Source organism: Camelus dromedarius, chromosome 23 (genome assembly GCF_036321535.1).
Source record: "Camelus dromedarius isolate mCamDro1 chromosome 23, mCamDro1.pat, whole genome shotgun sequence".
In the NCBI taxonomy this organism is placed as follows: domain Eukaryota; kingdom Metazoa; phylum Chordata; class Mammalia; order Artiodactyla; family Camelidae; genus Camelus; species Camelus dromedarius.
In genome coordinates, this window is record NC_087458.1 from 10,352,918 (window position 1) to 10,369,821 (window position 16,904).

Here is a 16,904-nt window from a genome sequence, read left to right on the forward strand (position 1 = left end):
CATTTCCCAGGGGCCAGAGAACTACACTATCCAAGCTTTTACTCTTTCTCTTCCTCTATGCTTCCTATCATTGGGCTGCACCTTTATTCCTTTACTAATTATTATCACCCTCAAAAGATGGAGAAGAGGAAATAAAAGTGGTAATAAAACTAAGATACTTTAGACTCTATTAATTGTAAACAGATGGAGAAAAGAAGCAAGAGGATGGGTAAGCAGGGACCAAATGACAAAATTTGGTCAGAAATGGCTCGACTGATTAATTTACAGGGGAGACTTGATTTATAGATACCAAAAGCATATTGGTTTTCTCTCTTCTAACCATGGTCACACTTAAAAGAGAGTGAGTCATATTAGTAGCAATAATGACACAGTGTCACCCACAGTAGGGACAGAGCTAGCAAAATATTTCTCAACCTATTGGTGGGGTCTAAAATATCATGAAAGTTTGCTAGTAAGGGTGGGGACTGAGAAATAAACCTCTGACCTACAAACCCACTAGAGGTGGTGAACTGAAAGGAATATAAGCGAGACTCAAATATATTCTGAGAATGTTTTGTCAGCAAGTTCTAATAGTAAGGACATAACAAGGGAGATGGTAGTGATGGAAGAGGTAGGCAGGGGACTCAGCTGGATCCTGGGATCCCTGGTGGGTGTGGGGCTGTTAACAGCCTCATCTTTTTGACATGCAAAAGGAAGCAAATCGGATCTGGATATGGATGGGAGAGCATAAATCCCTAGTCCCAGGGTGAGACACTGCAAGATTGGAACCACATTTTTAAATAAATGAAACTACCGGGGTGAAAGTCATATCATCTGACAATAAACCAGGATAACATGCTGTGCTGAAAGAGAAAATGGAGAGTTTCTAATAACCAAATTATAAAATATATATATCTAGCTGGAGTAATAAAATGGAGGAGGAACATGAATATTTCACACCATGGTCGCCTCTGATGCAATTGTCAGCGGCACCTGCCAACAGACATGAATGATACGGCCATGGCCTGGGGATGGAATGTGAAAAACTTGAGGAGGAGTGATGGTTTGGGTGAGGAGAGCTAGGAGCAGAGACAAAGGGAATGCCTACCATCAGGATTCTGGGAGTCGGCATCCTTGGGGATAGTGTACAAGTCATAGGTACTATTCTCTAAATTGCTGGCTCTCTGTGGAGAAAACGGAGAAATTAAATTGTTAGTAAGAACACCCAAGATATCAGTCTATTCTGACGTAGAAAATAGTACCATTCCACAGACAGCAACCTGAAACTATACTTTTTTCCACCCTTCACTCAGACGGTATTTGAATGTTTCTATAGCTAAAAATTATAAGGTTTATTGCCAAAGAATTCAACATTCATGTCATTTTTTCTTTTTTCTTCCAAAGATGTAGATGTCTTTTGAATGAAAGCAAAGACTGCTCTCTAGTCCACAAATTCACAGACTAACACCCTAATATTCCAATGCCCCACCTGAATACACTCATCACCTTAAGTCTGTTGGAAGGAAGGGGAAAAAAAAGACATTAAAGAAAATTTCCAGGAGGAAAATAAGGGACTGCTAGATATAGAAAAAGGACTGGGATCTGACACCAGAAGTCATATGGGGAAAGACAGGTTTTCATTCTTTTGACTTGGCAACCAGGGCACTAAAATTAGAATGTCATTTCTTTTTTTCTTTTTAAATTGTAGGGCAAGAAATGAAGGCTACTTGATGACCCTGAAGGCAACACTACTGAAAGGAACCCCTCTCAAAATCAGCTCTACTACTGTCACTCAAATGGAGGGATCAAGGTAAGCATCTCCTTTGCAAACATTCTCTCAAAATCACGTTAGTGATTTGGGTCATTCATTTTGATGCTCCATTAAGTTCAGAAGTTGTTAGCCTTAATGAAAGGTATAAGTACACAAATCCTTAACATTTTTATGACAACTGAAACCTACATCTCTGTTTACTGTTTTGGCTCTCTCAAAATGATCATTAAATAGTTTCTGAGAAGCCACTGGAGACCCTCTAAGGGCATGAGAAAGAGATTCATGGGAAATTGAGGAGATCCTAGGAGGGTTACTTACTGTACACAGCAGGACTGCATTTTCTGCTGGATTGTAGGACATGTTGAACACTGGAAACTTGGAACCACTAGAGACATATATTAAAAAAAAAAAAAAAAGAACTTAGCAAAGAGGCATAAGGATAGCAGGAAGAAAGGAATTACTCCTACAGCTCCTATTTGTCCAATCTTTACGCATATATTCATCACTTCTATAACCAGGAATAAAAGTAAGTGAATGCTGCATCTATTTTCCTCCTTCCTTTAAGGCTTAGGGACTTCCCTATTTCAGCTTTGAGCGAACAGTTTTAAAACAGCAAACCCTAGTACAAGTCAAATTATTCAACAGAAGGTATGGTTAGCACTCACTATACTGGGGGAGATTGGTTATTCTTGGGTACAAATTCCTACACATAATTGCAGTGGACATGACAGAGTAACATGATGTGATTTGTCTCTGGCTATATTCTCCTGTCCCTTGGAGTGTTAATATAAACCCATCTTTTTATAGTAGTGATGCTGGAGGGTAGTTATCAAACCCTCATGCCAAAGTTTGCCACCATGAATGTTTCAGCATGCTGATGCAGCTGGCTTTCCAAGAGGATAGTTCCTTTTGCCAGGCACCCCAGAGGTTATTATATCTTCAGAGTTAAAAGAGTTTCCAGAGACATATATTCTGATTTAGAGTTGTGTGCATTTTGCTGAAAACCAAGGAAGAGTTAGAGAAAAAAAATGCCAAATAAAGGCAAAGTGATTTGTCACCAAGTTGAGCTACTCTCAACCAAGAAACTTTCTCTGGTTTGCAAGACACCTGGCAAACTGTGGCAGTATGACTTCCTCTCCACAGGGTCTCTAGCATTCTCAACAGAGGAACTCCCATTCACCTCATGCCCACCTCCTTGCCACTATGCTCCTGGGGTTTAAACTGAGTAGGCTCAGCCAATGAGGATTCTATCTGTGATAGGAGATGAGATCCAAAGTGTTGTTAAAAGAACAAAAGTCCAGTTTGTGGGTATTGTATATCATGGTAACAGATGAGATAGTTTGCAAGGAAGAAACAAGTCTGATTTACCTCCGCAGCTGCATCACAGCTACATCTTTGGAGCTGTTGAAATCCAACTGACGTAAGAATCGGTCCTTGACGTAATGTAGCATGTTGCCGTGAACAGCATAGGCTGGCCGTTCTCGTTCCAGTTTAAATACAATCATGCCACCATCATGACCTAAGGCACAAGGAAAAAGGGAGTAAAGAATTAGCTGTAAGCAAGAAAAAAAACTGGAAACAGGAGACAAACGAAGATAAGGACTCTATACATAGGTTAAAAACAAAGTTAAGGCACCCAAATGGATCCTTTGTTTGACTAACTTCTCATAATGCTTGGAATCTTTATTCAAATAAACATCTATAAATCCTTTCTCAGTACTCACTCTATCATACTGCCACATTTATAGAAGCCCTCCTCTGTGCTCTCCTAATGGCTCTGTACAAACCTCTGTCATAGCACTTATCACCCCACAGTAACTGTTTAGGTATATCTCCCCCACTATACACTGAGCTCCCTGAAAGCAGAAATTACAGTAATTTCCATCCCTCCCCAGATGCTACCATATAACAACAAACTGAAGACAAAGCTAATGGAAAATCACTCTCAAGTCTTACAAACTTTAAAGTAAAAAAAGAGAAATGGCCCTTACCTGCCGCAAAGAGGTTAAGGTTAGGGTGGGCAGCTAGGACCCAGAAACGATCATGGTCCCTGCGGAAGGTCTGAACCCCAGTCCTAGGAAAGTAAAAGATACACAAAGAAAAATACTAATTTCCAAGGAATCTTCAGCCTATCAAATACAAGAGTATTGAGTGGTGGGCCAACATGCTAATTAAAAACTCAAATCAAAAACAGAAAACTGCACATTTTAAATATAGTCATGATAAATTCCTCCAAGCAACAGAAAGAGGAAACTTCAAACTGACTTTATTACTTTAATATTACAATTTCCCCCACTCATAATTTTTTACTGTACTGCTTCCATTTAAAATTTCTTATTTCTGTAGCTACGGAAGAACATGCTTAAATTTAAAGGAGAAAAAGAAGACACACAGATTTCTATTTGGTGGAAAATTTGTAAATGTTGGCTAATCCCTAGGTCCCTTCAAGCTTTCATAAAATATGATTTTTCTATATACTGAAGATGATGAGAAACAAAAAGAAGTATTCTAATCTAATTTTTAAAAAGACAGTAAGAGAGAAAGGGGGGCTTTCCCCTGGGTCTGGTCACACACCACTGCAATCCCCTTACCGCTTCGACATATCCCAGACTCGGATACTCTTGTCCTCAGAATTGCTAAGGATCAACTCCTGGCGAGGGTGGAAGACAGCACAAGACACATTGTTGTAATGGCCCCGGCAGGTATCAACCTCCCATGCCTTTGATTCTGAAGGACAAAAAAAGAATTAAATCACCACAACTCCCTACTACTACTCTAAGTTTGGAATTTGGAATTATGACATCTTCTAATCAAATGCTACGTTCTACTACAAAATGTTAAGTTACCAACTTCTTTCTAATAAGGCAATTTGCTTCATTTAAGACTGAATCTTTACGTATTTGTTCTTTTATTCTGACCCTCCTTTCAATTATAACACCTTTACTCTGTCATTCTTTATCTCCTTACTCTGCTTTGTCACTATGGAATAAATGGAAGCTTCATATGGCAGGACTTTTGTCTGATTTAGTCGTGATTGCATCTTCAGAGCCTTGAACATTGATTAGCACAAAGCAGGTACTCAATAAATTCCTGTTGAATGAATGAATTCTTACTTTTAATTATGCCCATACTTTTTAAAATCAGGATGCCAACAAAGGTAAAAAAGGGAGTAAGGCAACTGTCATGCTCCCAGGATTAGCATAACAACTTAAGGTAGGAAGATGGGTCACTAGGCCCAGAATGCCTAACTAATTCACCTTGCTGGCCAGCAGCCAACATTTAGATACGGTGATACTGTCACTGGTTCACTCACCATTCATGCGCCAGATCTTCACTTGACGGTCATCTGCCCCAGATACAATAAGGGGCATAGTGGGGTGGAAGGCAGCCCAGTTAACTCCGCGATCATGACCCTGTGGGGAAAAAAAGGTGATTCTTCTTTATATCTGATACTCAAAGCAAACCAATGGACCAACTAGTGGTTATAAAAGACGTCTCTGATTTTTACTCCTTATGTGAAAAGACTTAAGGGACTATGCTGCTTTAAGATTTGAACACGAGAGTTACCACATCAATCTATCCAGTATTATCCCTAAAGTCTCATGGGAATTTCCAAATCTTTTTACTCCCAAATTCAGTTTCATTTGCATTTGGGATATATTGCCTTGTTTTGTTACTTGTCTACTTAAATCTTATTTCTCCACCTAGTTAGTAACATCTCAGAATAAACGTCAATTTTACAATTTAAGGAAGAAATTCTCAGAGTGTGGTCAAGAAACTCTTGGATGATCCCCAAGATTCTTTTAGGAAATTGGCAAGGTCAAAAACGATTTTCATAGTAATACTAAAACGTTGTTTGCCTTTTTCACTCTTACTGTGTCCTAAGTGTAGTTTTCCAGAGGTTATATGACAGGTAATGATGTCATTGCCTTGATGGCTAATGGGCTGTAGCCTTACATAGTTCGTGTTTTTAAAAGTTCTTGATTTCAATTTGAAATATGGCAAAAAATGACAGATATAATGCACATAAACAAAAATTCTTTGGGGTCCTCAATAAGTAGTAAGAGTATAAAAAGGTCTTCAGATCAAAGTTTAAGAATTGCTGATTTTAATATATCTTTTACCCAATATATAAAGTTATAATCTGTACTGTAACAGAATAACAGATAAGGTATTTTGAATTAGCAGTATTTTTGAGAGGCCTCATTCTGCGGTGAAGAGCACCCAGGTTTTGGAATCAGACAGATTCAAGTTCAAAGTCCAGTTCTTCCATTTACTAGATACATACAGACTTTGGTAAACTACTTAATTTCCCTAAATCTCAAATTTTTCATCTGCAAAATGAGGCTAATAGTATTTCCATCAGTGGATAGCTGAAAATATTAGATATTCTAAAAAATCTAGTTTCTTTCCCTCATGCTTTTTTTTATTTTCCCACCATGCATGCAAGTTACTTACACATGGCTGGTTCTCAATATGATTAACCATCCCTCTTTCCCACAAGAGGCTTCACAATGGGCTCTGCTTTGGGATGGTGATGGAGTCTATGCCAGCTTTTTCCCTCTCTCCCCCCTGGGTTTTAAGGTAACATGACTCTCCCGCAGGTGGCATATAAGCTTTATTTCTCTGTTGGCTCACCCACTATTCTATTTTCAGTGCTTCAAACAGTGCCCGGCACTTAATAAGCCCTGCATAAATCTCTGTTGAAGGAATGAATAAATGAATAGCATATTGTTATATTTCCCTGGAGAAGAGCCCACATCCAGCCACCGGCTATAGAGATAAGTACCTCCAGTACATGCTTCACCACTGCATCCGTAGTTCCAAACAGATCAACCCCAGTTATTCCTCTTACATCCGATTCCACCGCACCAGGGGACAAGTTTTTTTTCCTTAGACCTTTGAAGGGGTAAAGAATAGGATGAAAGATGTAAACATAATGCTACCAAAAAGAACACAGTAACAGAAGTACAGAAAGGTACAGTGACAGACTAACATTAAAGAAAAAGAAGGGAAAAAGAAATGTAGAGAGGCTAAAGAAAGATAAACTCAAGAGCTCCTACCTATTTTTTTCTAAAACTGTTCAAAATCCTGCAGTACATTCACTATCTTCTCTTCTGCTCCCTTAACAGACCCATTACTGGGACTTCTTCCCAGAAGAAGACAATTTAAACTTCTGACACACCTAATTTTTTCAATAAACCTCCCTCAAGAGATGTCTACTTGAGATAACACCCATCTCTATTCTTCAGTATTCTTGAAATGTGGCCTCAAATGGTAAACATTCAATTTCTACTTTCAACTTTATGAAATCTATAGCAACTTTTCTTCTATCATCTCAAAAAGTTTTAAAAGAAAAGTAATTTGGAGAGGCCACAGCTCAGTGTTTCTCAAACTAGAAGCTTTTAGGCAACTCATGGGGAAGCTCCAAAGGAGTTAAGGAAATTAGACCTATCAAAAATAAAACAGCTCTTTAGTGGATATACTGCACAAAAAGTGTACTCGTATCTTCCTGACTTTTGGGCAGGGGTCAAAATCATTAAAACTGTCATATCCCTTTAAGCTCTTGCTTAAAAGACTGGTTATAGATCTGAACATATGTATTTTGCCATTAAAACTTTCAGAGGCTATAGGGAGAAATTAGCCCATAATTTAAAAACAACAGAAAAAAGACAGCAGGATAAGAAATCTTACTTGTATAGGACCCACATTTATAGCTCAGCTACACCTATCTTTAAAATTTGATTATTTGTGCTTTAGGCAGAAACAAAATTATGATACTACTACTGTCCTACAGGTGAAAAGCACTTAGTGGTTTTCAAAGCTTATCTGGGTAACAGCCCTATGAGATAGGCAAGCAGGTGTAATTATAAGTTATACCAGTTAATAGATAAGAAAATAGAATTCAGACTAAAATCCTATCTTTTGAAGTAGTTGGCGGCAGGGAAGGAAGATGAAACTACCTGGCACTTGTAAAGTTAAAAAAACCAAGTATCTGTAATGGAGGAGGGGGAGGAGGGAATAGAAGCTATCATTGAAAATAAAACCTAAGTAGTTTTAAGCCTAAATTCTAGCACCTGTAAGAAAACACAAAAAATTAAGTTTAATGATTGTGTTTATTTATCTTCATCGTTTTAAAATTACAATGTATCTCTTCTATTATACTGGCACCTAAACATCAGCTTTAGAGAAGCAAGTGCTTAAAGGGATACGACAGTTTTAATTATCTTGTACCCTGTCCATGATGAGCATGTAGCCAATAGGTAGAGAGAAATAAAGCCACTGCTTTAAAAAAACAAAACAAACAAATAAAAAAAACACTCTCCCAAGGCTTCAAAAATACATTATCACAGGGATACCTCCTTTCACTTATTTCACTTGTCCCTTTAATGGGATCTGTCAACTTTTTCTAATGAGTCTGGTGTATGAAACAGATTCAAACGAAGATACAAAGACAGCTGTGAGGAACTTCACCTCCAATAAGCTTCAGCAGACACGTTAAAAGGAAAGCTGTATGACAGAATGGAAGCCTGTGTTGCACTTGCTTGTAATGATCCAGGAAAAAGAGAAGAGCAAAAACAGATGAATAGTGACAGGCAGTGAAAAGATACTTAGAGAAAAAATATTTGAGCCTTCGACAAGCTACTCACTAGGACTGAACGACAGATGGAAAATTTCTATAGCAGCTACTCAAATCCAGAGGAAGGGGAGGACACTCAGAATGGACCAGTTTGATGCACACTTCCCAATGGGAACCAGGGGAAGTAGTAAAAAGAGGGATGAGGACAGGATTTGGCAGCAAATTAATACTTTTTTAGTAGTCATTTCAAAGATTAAGCCTGAATTACATCGGCTTGACATGCAAAAGTATAAGCACATTAAAATAATTTAACTATCAGTTTACTTGGAAGCTCAAGCTAAAAAAGTAACCTATCTTCTATATATAGGTTATAAATATATTTCCTTTTAAATATCTATTTTTCCAGGCTAATACAAAAAATTCAGGTTAAACTAAGCCCTGTGAGCTTAATCCAAATGAGAGAGGTATCAAGAAGACAGATTTTCCTTAAACATCTCTGTTTTCTTATTACTTACCTAGTTCAGAGAGTGTCCCCTTTCAAAGAGAGACACTCAGAAAAATCTGAATTTTCACCAGTCCTCTAAATTTGAGGGTTTTCATTCTCTCAGAACTAACTTTTTCCCTCTTGGAAATATTAGCTTTGGTCCCTAACGGAGCTGACTGCTAACTTTTCCTGTATTCAGACTTATTTGAACCCAAGCAAAATAATTGCTAAAAAGAGAATCCCGATTTCTAAAAAAGGAAAGAACGCCTAAGTCTAACCCAAAAGATACTTCCAATATCGAAGTATCTCCTTCCACTCTAGTTAAGGGATTACTGGAAATCAAGAGAGTTGTGAGTACAGAAAAACACTTAGAAATGGTAAAGAGAGCATTCACATTAGTACAGCAAGTTAGCACAAAATTTTCAGCACATATACGAAGTATAGCAACTGCAATGTTATTACATAGTAATCCATGCACTTTACACATTCAAGAGCAAGTATAAACCCCAGCTGGGGTCACACTCTCTCCCTCTCTTCTCTGGTTTAGGGCCTTTGATTCTGATGTAAAAATGTTTTCTTATGACAGTGAAGAAAAGGATTTCTTGCCTTGGGGATTTCACGATCACCAATAAGAATCCATCAACCTAACTGCCCCAAATTGCTTAGCTAGGCCACAGGGAACCTGCTGTGCCAGATCAGGTGACATAACGGTACTCTTAAGAGTGGAGCTGTATAAAGCCCCTCTCAACCCAGTGCTTTAGGAATGAATTAAGCCCCACTGGCCAAAGCATAAATTTATGCAAGTAACACATTAACTTCTCTATGACCTGGGATGGCATTACCTGTACACCATTCTGCGAACTAAGAAAACAGTCACTCAAAGTATCTGAATAGCACTTAATTCTTTCACAGATCCTGGGTTGGGAAAGACTATTCTAAGTAATTGCCCTGATCAGCTAAAATAGCATGAGCTGGGATCCAACCCCATCAGGCTCCTACATCCTGAGACAGAGAGGGTGCTTTGAATGTGTATACAGTGAAAAACCATGGAAAGCCATAGCTAGGTTACTGGGAGAATGAATAATAAGCTCCCTGGTACGAGCAGTTAGGGGAGGGCACAGGCTCACAGTGCCTGTGCCTAACTCCTCCTGTTGGCATGGCTGGTCATGTCTGGGTGTACTTCAAAAAGCCCAGCCAGTCTGACGAAAAACTGCAATGGCAAAGCCCTAGCAGAAGACAGTAGAGCTGCCCTATCTCCAACACAATGTTGTTTATACCATTCCCTTCTAATTCTGAACTTTTGAAAGCCGTAGACAGCATGATCTAGAGCTTATCCTTTCCAACTGTCCTCATCTCATTGGCCTGTTTCTATGCTACATAAATCTTAAACAACTGCTATTATAACATTCCAAATGCTGCACCCAGGAATTCAAATTTTCAACTTGCTGTTCATTAATGGTTTGTAAGAACAGCAAGTACCATACTGCCCCAGCCCACTACGCTACAGGGGGGATGGCAAGTTATCAACTTCACCCTACAATGCAGAAGAGTGATTCCCTTAATACCACAAAGAACCAGGCAAGGACCAAGGAGGAGTCCTTCCTTTTACAGAATGAAAAACAGTATCTTGTGGTCTAGCCACTGACCTTTCAGAGAACCCAATCACCAAGAATTTCTAAGGCAACAATTAGAAACAATTCAGCAAGTGATAAGTAAATTTAACTGGGCAGAGAACCACAGCATTTAGTTTAGTGTCCCTATTCCAACTCTCATCAAAGCATTTCCATTTTTCCAGCACATCGATCTCAAAGGTACAGTCCTTCTTCTGCATTTCAATTCTCAAATCTCCATTATATAGCAATACATTTAAATTCTTATCCCAAAATTAAGACACTGTATACAAACTGTGAAAGGAAGGATTACCCCAACTATTCAAAATCTACAAAGTATTTAATTTCTCATCCTAGAAGTCTGCCCATTAAAAAGTGTTCTGGACATGAAACCCCATACCCCAACTCTCATTCTCCTTACACTAGAAAATATATAAAAGAGGGATTTTCCTATTTCTAAATGAGGTTGCAGGATCTAAGAGTCCTGTTTCCCTGCACTAGTCTCTTCCCAAAATTCATTTTTGTCAAAGTTTTTTTTTTAATTTTAAAGGTTGATTCTGAATCAAATAATCCTAACAATATACAGATTTTTACTAAAAACTGATCTAACTAAAACATGAAATTTTCTTCAAATTAAATGAATTTTCTAGAGCAATCACTTTTCTTACGGAATACCTCTAACATGAAGAACCATCAAAGCAGATTTAATAACCTCAGAAAAAAAAATAGTATTATATGAGAACAGAATAATCTAAATTTTCTTGTTCTAAGCCAACTACTGTCACTATTTTAAGCAATTGCAGTTTTGCGCCAGACATAACTAGGTTGTCCCCTGAACTTGGGCAGCTCACCAGAAATATCCCAAACGCGCACAGTCTGGTCCAGACTGGCTGATACGACCAGGTCTTCTGAGGGGTGGAACTGAGCACACATTACATAATGGTTGTGCCCCGTTAACACACTGGAAGAAGAAAAAGAAAGACAATACTAAATTAGAGGCAGGAATCAACAGACTCCTACATGTGAAATATCATGTTCCATACTGAACAGATGCAGATCCAATTATACTTTTTTGGGGCAAAGGCAAGTTATCCTAACAATTCTGAACCAGTGATAATAAGCAAGGTCAGCTGTTTTAAGAATGGCTCTCTTCTTGCCTCTAATATTTTAGTATTTAAATACTACTAGTTTCAGAACTGAGATTGCACAGCTTTTCTCTCACGTTAAAGACATATTGGGGGGAGGATATAGCTCAAGCGCTAGAGCACATGCTTAGCATGCATGAGGTCCTGGGTTCAATCCGCAGTACCTCCTCTAAGAATAAATAAATAAATAAACGTAATTACCTCCCCCCTCAAAAAAAAAGAATAACCTAAATAAACAAACAACATATTAAAATATCAAAATAAATGAAATCTTAGCAATTCATACTGTTAACTGTCCGTTAGATTTTAGTGGGGTATCCCTCTTAAAGGACATCATTTTAGTGGTCCTTACATATTTATGGAAAGCTCTATATCCAAACATAAAGCAGGATAGAGGGCTAGCTCTTGACTCAGGTTTCACGGGAACAGACCTGAAAACTAACCAACAATTTTGTTCTAAAAGCCAAGCTATACAACCCCCTTTCCCTGGTAAGAAATGATCAGAAAATCTAGATCCATACATTACTAATGAGATTGCTTTTATATTTATCATTTTGTATATAAAAGCATCTTACAAATACAAGCAATAATTAATCAACAGACATAACCCATTAGGGAAGGGAAATGACTGCTCTAAATAGAAGCTGATTATGAAAAAACCAAGAAATGAAGACTCTTTTTTGAGCCCTATGTCTCCTGCTTTACCAGACACAGGTTCTAGACTGCCAGTTCCACACTCGGATGGTCTGATCATCTGAGGCACTCAGAATCCAAGGATATTCCTGAAAAATATTCCAGACAAAGGGTTTGAACATTAAACAAATGTCTTCTTCCAGGCTCCTATAACCATTTCTCTCTTTGGAGGAAATATTCCAACTGCCTAATGTCTCAGCTATATTACTAACAGGATTACTGCTTCTGCTCCATTAGGCTAGCTGTGTTTTCCTCCCTACCACTCTACCAGCTTTTCCCAACTTTGGCACTTTCACCTATAAGGTTAAAGAGTGGAAGCCAATCAAAACAAATTCTCAGAGGCGAATAGTATAATATATATTAACACTTACATATATAAATGTATATGTATGTGATTTATATTTATAAATAATCAATCTTCTAAATTAAGACCCTGTGCAAGAATCTTCTCTCTGTAACTCTAAGACTGAAGTATTGTTTTAAAGTCTGACTTCTCCCTGTTAGATCATCTAGACTCAAAAAATTCAAGTCTCAGTAACCAAAGCAGAAAGTAACACGAAAAAAGAATTTTTAGCCCTTTTAGAGTCTTCAAGCTTTTTAAGAAAAGGAAGTATTTCTTATTCACAATTCTATCTCAAGTGTTTAGCAAAGAATTTAGTAAGTACGAGACATACACATACTTACTTAACTGAAAAAATAAAAAGAAAATGAGCTTTTCATAACTTTCCAGTTTGATGGCAATTTGTTCGAGGCAAGAATTTTCAGCAAGTCCTTTATGGCAATGACAAATAGTCCCTACTGAGTAGAATATCTTATTAAATGATCATTATTCTCAAATGTTTCGGTTGTAATTTTCACTTTAATTCTATCCTATTCTACCCTAAAATTTTTTTAACTTTTAAAAAGAAAATATAGTAGTATTAGCCAGGAAATTCTTGTTTATATCACTACATTCTTTCTAACTTAAGAGACTTAGTTTACTGAAAGTCACAGAATAGTACAAGTTAACTTTAATAGCATAGAATTATAGAGAGATCCAGACAGGTTGGGACCAGATTAAGAGGTTAGGAGTCTCTAATCTACAACTCAGTATCTGTCTACTATATACCTGACAGATTAAAAAAGGTAGCAAGCTTCGGTAAGGGAATAGCCTCTACCAGACCCTAAAATCCTAGGATAATAGCACATGATTGCTAATGTTTTGAAACATTTGTTAGCGCATCAAAACGGCATCTTACCTTGTCCTTCCTCCAGACACACCTACTTAATAATACCCCACATGTGATTAGCTTGCAAACTTTCATTTGCTACCCCAGCAAATCTAAAATCAAACCTCTACTTTTCCTACAGAGACTCAATGCTTTATTCATAAAGCCCACTGAACCCAAATAAATTAAACTCAAATATAACTGACTACTTCCTCTTGCAAAATGAAACAAAGCAGAAAGGTCAACACCACACAGATCCTAGAAGAACCACTCCAATAACATAATTCTGTTATCAAAGCATAGGTTCTTGAGGAGCAAGCAGAAGATTTCTACAGGGAAACTAAAGAATACTCTCAAACTACAGCCACACTGGCTACTTACATGATGAAAAAATGTGGTGCGAATATAGTCTAAGTGCCCAAGCAATGTGAAGAGGCAGCGCCGAAGCTTGTAATTCCAAACCTGCAAAGAGAGAAATCCAACTAAGGAACAGACACAAGGGTCTTGAGCCTCTATAAGGCCCAGGTTTCTCAAAAAACAAGTATGGATTTATAGTATGGCATTTTAAAATAGGTAGGAACCTTAATAGGGAATCTTGTTTAAGGTTGGATGGAAAAAGAATATAAATGCAACTATAAGCCAGCCAAACATCATGTGGGGACGGAAAAAAGGCAAGACTAGGGAAAACCTAAAAACAAAATTATGGAAAGATTTTTCCTTGTTAAGGCAAGAAATTATCTCTATTTAAACATGAGACAAAATACTTATCTAGGGCTTAACTTGAAACTCTTCTTTCTACTGTGTAATTGTGTTCTTAGTTTGAATACAGACCCTTTACTTAGTGCTTTACCTTATCACCTTAGCTCAGGAGAAAAAAAATTGGACAGATACCATGACTCCAAAAGGAACAATAATATACAGCATCATCTTTGTTAAGACTCCTAAGTTGGTGGTAAATGATGCCACTCATGGTCAGTACTTAATTTATCATGCAAACATACTTTAACTCATTGCTATGAAAAACACTGGATTGCTCAGTTAGGCTGAGTTAAGCAGAAAAACATCATATTCAGGTATGAAGTTAAGCCAACTATCAGGCATCAATGGACACAATTGAAGAAGACACTGAAACCAAGACCATAAATATAAGATAGCTCATGGTCCCCACCCAGAAAAACTCCCAAAAGTGCAAAAAATAAGAGGTCAGATATCTTTTTTTCCTTCTTTAATATTTAATACTTACTTGTTCATCATCTATTCAGGCCAGCTTGTTACTATTCTTTCTTATTTTTACTTGAAAATTGTTCATTTTCTTTCATAAATCACAAAAAGTTATCTCATTTCCTGTAACAGATTTGAATGTAAGCTCCCTAAAGGCAGAGTCCTTGTCCATCGTGCTCAACACTACATCCCTAGCACCTAATACAGTGGCTAATACTTAGTAGGTGCTCAAAAGGTATGTACAGAAATGAGAAAAGGGAAATAACACAAAAAGCAAACATATTCCAATACCTTCACCTTCATCTGTTGTGTCATCTATAAATGAACATATGTGTACATAGTGGAGTTCGAGTTTCACACAACAATTAGATCAAACCATAAATACTATTCTGTAACTAACCTTTTTTTCCTCTTATAGAATTCAGTTCAGTGTTTTAAACTTTAGTATTTCCAGCTTCAAATTGTCTTGACTCCTTTATAGTCCTCTATTAAACTCCAGAACTGTGAATTCTAAAAGACCTATAGACCTATAGGGTTTTTAGACCCTGCCATTTGTAGCTTCCTGTCTTACTCTTTGTAAATCAGGATTCTCTTAATGCTACATTTATCTCGATACAGCAAACTGATGTTCACAAACATGACTTTTCGAGATAATCTTGCTTTCATCAGAGAAATTAGATTTAAACCACAGCAGGATCGGACTACATCCCTATCAACTAGCTAATTCCTTTACTTGATAACAGATTTGAGATATTATTCAAACCGGTTACACTTCACCTATTTAAAGTATAGAACTCAGTGGTTTTTAATACATTCATAGTTGTTCAACCATCACCACAATCAATTTTAGAACATATCATCACTCCCAAAAGAAAACTATACCTATTAAAAGTTATTCTTCATTTCCTCCCAACCTCCCCAACCCTAGAGAATCATTCATCAATTTCCCATCTCTACTGATTTGTCTGTCTGGACACTTCATATAAATGAAAGACCATTCCTTTTAAAAAATATTAACAATTTCGGGGGGGGAAAAACTTTTTTCTTAAATGTCACTCATTCTTTCCTTTCTTAAGCAGGAACCCCAGTTAGCCATTCTTAATACTCAGTGGTCACCACTTTACTACAAATATTAAAAGGAAGTGATCACCTCAGGAGCTTTTAGGTCTATCAGGTGTTTTAAGCTTCCACCAACTGCCCCCAGGATCAGTGCCTAAAAACTAGAAAACAGAAAAGAACTGTCCTTCCTATAATTCTAATGCCTCTCTTCTCTGCAGGCAGCTGTCACTCTTCATGCCTGTTACCTAAGTTCTGCTGTATAATTTATAATATATAACCCCTAAGGTAGCTTCTGAAAAACAGTTTTTTTATGAAGTAAATTTTTCTCATTTGGTTGGATACATTCATCTCTTTCTCTCCATTCTGAATGCTACTGCCTAAGCTCAGGCTGCATTCATTTCCCACATGGATTTACACAAGAGTCTCCTACTCGGTATTTCTGCCTCTAGTCTTGCCCAATTCATCCAGTTTTTTCTCTATACTGCCACTCAAGTAATCTTTAAAAAAAAATGTGAATCTGATATCACCCCTCTATTTAAACTCCTTTAATGGCTCCTTGTTATTTGTATGATTAACATCCAAACTTCTGAGATCTATGAAGAAGTACTCCATGATCTGGCCCTTCTCATCTTCTGCCCCTTCTCTCACCTTTCCTCCAGATTTTATCCACACAAAACTAATTAGTTTCTGAAATGTATCCAGCTATGCCATGCCTTTTTGTCTTTGTCCCTAGAATGTCCTTCCCTATTTCACTTTGGTTATCTCTCTATTGTATCATTCACCAAACTGAACATGCTATTATTTGCGTATATATTTAACTGTTCCATTAGAATAAAAGCTCCTTAATTACTACTCTTATTTAATATAGTATTGGAAGTCCTAGCCACAGCAATCAGAGAAGAAAAAGAAATAAAAGGAATCCAAATTGGAAAAGAAGAAGTAATACTGTCACTGTTTGTGGATGACATGATACTACACATAGAAAATCCTACACTATATAAAATAGCCAAGACATGAAGCAACCTAAATGTCCATCAACAGATGACTGGATAAAGAAGCTGTGGTATATCTATAAAATGGAATATTACTCAGCAATAAAAACAAATAAAATAATGCCACTTGCAGCAACATGGATGGACCTGGAGATTGTCATT

The 16,904-nt window shown here is 37.3% G+C and overlaps 1 protein-coding gene across 1 annotated transcript in view; it reads right to left on the reverse strand.

Moving 5' to 3' along the window:
- Positions 1-16,904, reverse strand: part of COPA (COPI coat complex subunit alpha) — a 38,458-nt gene that overhangs the window by 15,032 nt on the left and 6,522 nt on the right. The window contains exons 4-13 of the mRNA XM_031435964.2: positions 13,852-13,932; positions 12,275-12,351; positions 11,276-11,385; positions 6,540-6,649; positions 5,064-5,163; positions 4,342-4,477; positions 3,742-3,824; positions 3,119-3,269; positions 2,069-2,135; positions 1,088-1,163 (exon numbers count right to left, since the gene is read on the reverse strand). Of these exons, the coding sequence (XP_031291824.1) occupies positions 1,088-1,163; positions 2,069-2,135; positions 3,119-3,269; positions 3,742-3,824; positions 4,342-4,477; positions 5,064-5,163; positions 6,540-6,649; positions 11,276-11,385; positions 12,275-12,351; positions 13,852-13,932 (991 nt within the window). The remainder of the gene's footprint in view (positions 1-1,087; positions 1,164-2,068; positions 2,136-3,118; positions 3,270-3,741; positions 3,825-4,341; positions 4,478-5,063; positions 5,164-6,539; positions 6,650-11,275; positions 11,386-12,274; positions 12,352-13,851; positions 13,933-16,904) is intronic.